The 3,403-nt window shown below is 42.6% G+C and overlaps 1 protein-coding gene across 1 annotated transcript in view; it reads left to right on the top strand.

Annotated features, from left to right (window-relative positions):
- The first annotated feature begins 210 nt into the window (after positions 1-210).
- prkn (parkin RBR E3 ubiquitin protein ligase) overlaps positions 211-3,403 on the top strand; it is a 13,560-nt gene continuing 10,367 nt past the window's right edge. Inside the window, exon 1 of the mRNA XM_080782084.1 lies at positions 211-292. Coding sequence (XP_080638210.1) covers positions 283-292 — 10 coding nt within the window. The 5' untranslated portion in view covers positions 211-282. The remainder of the gene's footprint in view (positions 293-3,403) is intronic.

A 3,403-nucleotide genomic window follows, 5' to 3' on the forward strand; every position in this document is an offset into this window, starting at 1 on the left:
TATTTATTTATTTTATTTGTATTTATTTTCTGTATTATGAAGCCCGGCGGGTTGTTGGTTGTGCGGCGGCAGCGCGCGACGAGAAATCCCCGAGCTACAAGACCGCTCCGCTGGACGGAGGCGACGCGCTGTGGGCTTGGAGATCAGCGCACGCGACGCTTGGATATGACGTGTGGCGGAGGACTACATTTCCCAGCAGCCCCTGCTGTGTTGTGTTCTTCGTGCATGAAGTGAACTATAGTGGAGGACTTTCAGGACACACCAGAGGACAGACAGTGAGACATGATGATAGGTATGTATTTATGTACTATCAATTAATCATGTTAATTATATATTATTGGACCGTAGATTAAGTGCGTTCTGCTGCTCTGACTGCTATTACTTTACTACCCAGGACTGGAAGCTCTCTCTCTTGCTAATGTGTGTGTGTATCTAGTGTGTGTGTGTGTGTGTGTGTGTGTGTGTGTGTGTGTGTGTGTGTGTGTGTATCTAGTGTGTGTGTGTGCGAAACAAATACCAAAATGTTTATAAACAAATCCTAGATGTTTATAAACAAATACCAAAATGTTTATAAACAAATCCCAAATGTTTATAAATACATAACTAATATAGAGCATATTTGATCAAATTTAGGAGCCAAACTTTTTTGACAAATTAATTTAATTCAAACGCGCACGACACATGCACATCCACGACATGCATGCGCACATGCACGCGCGCATGTGTCCTCTTTTTGGTAATTCAGAATATATGGTATGCCTAGTTTACAACAGGGTCCACATTGTTCAATTCATCAAAAACAGAGCAGTGTTGTTGGTCAAGCTACTGTCACCACACCACAAGTTCGCTTGTTCAACTGGATTGTTTTGTTTGAGTTAGTTTGTTGTTTGTACTAAAACAGCCCCAATGTGTTGCACACATGCCAGAGGCAGTGTGCATATAGCTAGAGAACGAGGAAAGCAAAGTCATGTTAAAAAATAAGAAGACATAATGTCAAATAAACATATAAACCTTGTCTTTGGCATTTACGCATTTAGAGCTATGGACCAGAGCTAGTGTATATATGTGCAGGGCTGTGATGATCATGGCATAATTATTATGACTGTTACAACAGCATTGTGGTTAATGATTTAATGAGGTTTATGGCAGACAGTATAGTGTGGCTTCTTGGTTTCTCTGAGCAGTATTCAACACAACACACTACATACATGTTATTCAAAGTAAATGTGAGGGGCGCTCCTATCATATACAATACATAACCAGTAAGACGCGCAAATGCGGGAAGCGAACGCAGCTCGTACATATTTGGGTTTTTTTAAGATTTCTTTTTAAGTTATTATTTTTTTAAGTTAAGTTTTTAACTTAGCCATAACCATATAAGGAGTCCCCAAAGCAGCTATACGTCCAAATATGGAGTGTGTTGCATCAATCACAAACAAATCACTCAGCTCCATATATGGGCACAAAGGGGGGACACACAGACGCACGCACGGACAGACATGATCTGCTAGGTCTCATAGTAAGTGCTCACTGCAATCGCAATCACTGCGTTCGCAATCATCTCATGAACAACTGCATTCATGTTAGCCCATTTATACATATGACGTAAATATTCCCTTCATTGTCAACGGCATTTAATGTTTGTGTTGCCACAAATTTACGTCATATTTGGCCGACTATTGACCTAATTTCTCCTTTCATTGTCAATGGCAAATAATTGAGACCTGTCATTCAGGGACATCTTATATCTATTTGTGTGTTTCTGTCATATGTTGTCCTCTCATTGTGAACATATGGTTCATAACAAACTGCTTCATATCAGCTTCTCCATGTTTAGTTGTGATGTAGCCTGATCTAATGTGTTAAGTTTCTGGTCTATAGGGGGTGGGTCGCGGCTGAGATTTGCGCACGCCCTGATTGGATCTCACCGAGCTGTCCGTCAGCCCTGGCCACTCCTCTCCCACCTATAGTGAAGCGCTACTTCACATAATTTGGAGCGACACCCACCCGGAAGCGTTGACTCCCACTTCTAGACCGAGGCAGCCAATTAATGCGTTCCTCCAGGCTTTCATTTTTCGCGCAGACGAAATGAAAGCCTGGGTATCGAGGCTAGTTGTGATGTGACTCTGGTTTCAAAAAGCACACCTTTCTATGTGCACAAGCACACCCGGAGCGCAAATATGGATGATGCCCCATAGGCCTGTTTTATTTGATTTGATCCAACGCTTATTTTCCAAATCCAAAGGTGCACATTTGATTCAATCTGTATTTTCTGGCTTAAGCTTTTCAAAAGAGTCGAGACAAGTTGGAACACTGGCAAGCTGTTCATGTTGTTTCAGGAAGGACAACGTTCGTAGGGTGAAGGATATTTCATTGGTTCAAACAAAAATGGCTGCGAGCTTGTAGATCTGCTATTTTCTCCAACTAAATCAGGATGCTAGGGTACACACACACACACACACACACACACACACACACACACACACACGTCATGCGTTCATGCATGGCTGGCTGCATACATCGACACATGAATACATACATGTATGAATATATACATCATACATGCACATAACTTGGTGCATGTATAAATCCATGAGTGCATAATACATATATATATAGGCTACTGTAGTGCACACACACACACACACGCGCACACATGCACGCACACACACATGCACAGCCACACACACACACACACGCACGCACGCACACACACACACACACGCACACACGCACACACACACATGCAGATGCACATCGCACGCACATCCATACATAATGTATGCATCTCCAGGGGTACATCTGCTCTCTCTCTCTCTCTCTCTTTATCTCTCTCTCTCTCTCTCTCTGTCTCTGTCTCTGTCTCTGTCTCTGTCTCTGTCTCTCTCTCTCTCTCTCTCTCTCTCTCTCTCTCTCTCTCTCTCTCTCTCTCTCTCCTCTCTCTCTCTCTCTCTCTCTCTCTCTCTCTCTCTCTCTCTCTCTCTCTCTCTCTCTCTCTCTCTCTCTCTGCGTGCATCCAACAAAAATAAATGTATGTTTTAAATATTTTAACATTCCAAGGTTGGGTTAAACTTGCCGAGGACACACACACACACACACACAAACACACACACACACACACACACACACACACACACACACACACACACACACACACACACACACACACACGCGCACGCACACACACACACACACACACTGTCTGTTGCCGGGGTGACGGTCTGACTGATTTCGATCAAATTATCCTTTTTATTTAATTAACTTCTGGATTCTGCTCTCGAGGGATTTGATGCTCCAATTAAAACACGTTGAATTAAAATACATGTAAAACTATACAGTCAATTAAATCAGTTTCATCTTAATGAAGATTCTGTCTGTCTGTCTGCCTGTGTATCTGCTCCTC

This window comes from Protomyctophum bolini (genome assembly GCF_963924005.1).
Source record: "Protomyctophum bolini genome assembly, chromosome: 14".
Taxonomy (NCBI): domain Eukaryota; kingdom Metazoa; phylum Chordata; class Actinopteri; order Myctophiformes; family Myctophidae; genus Protomyctophum; species Protomyctophum bolini.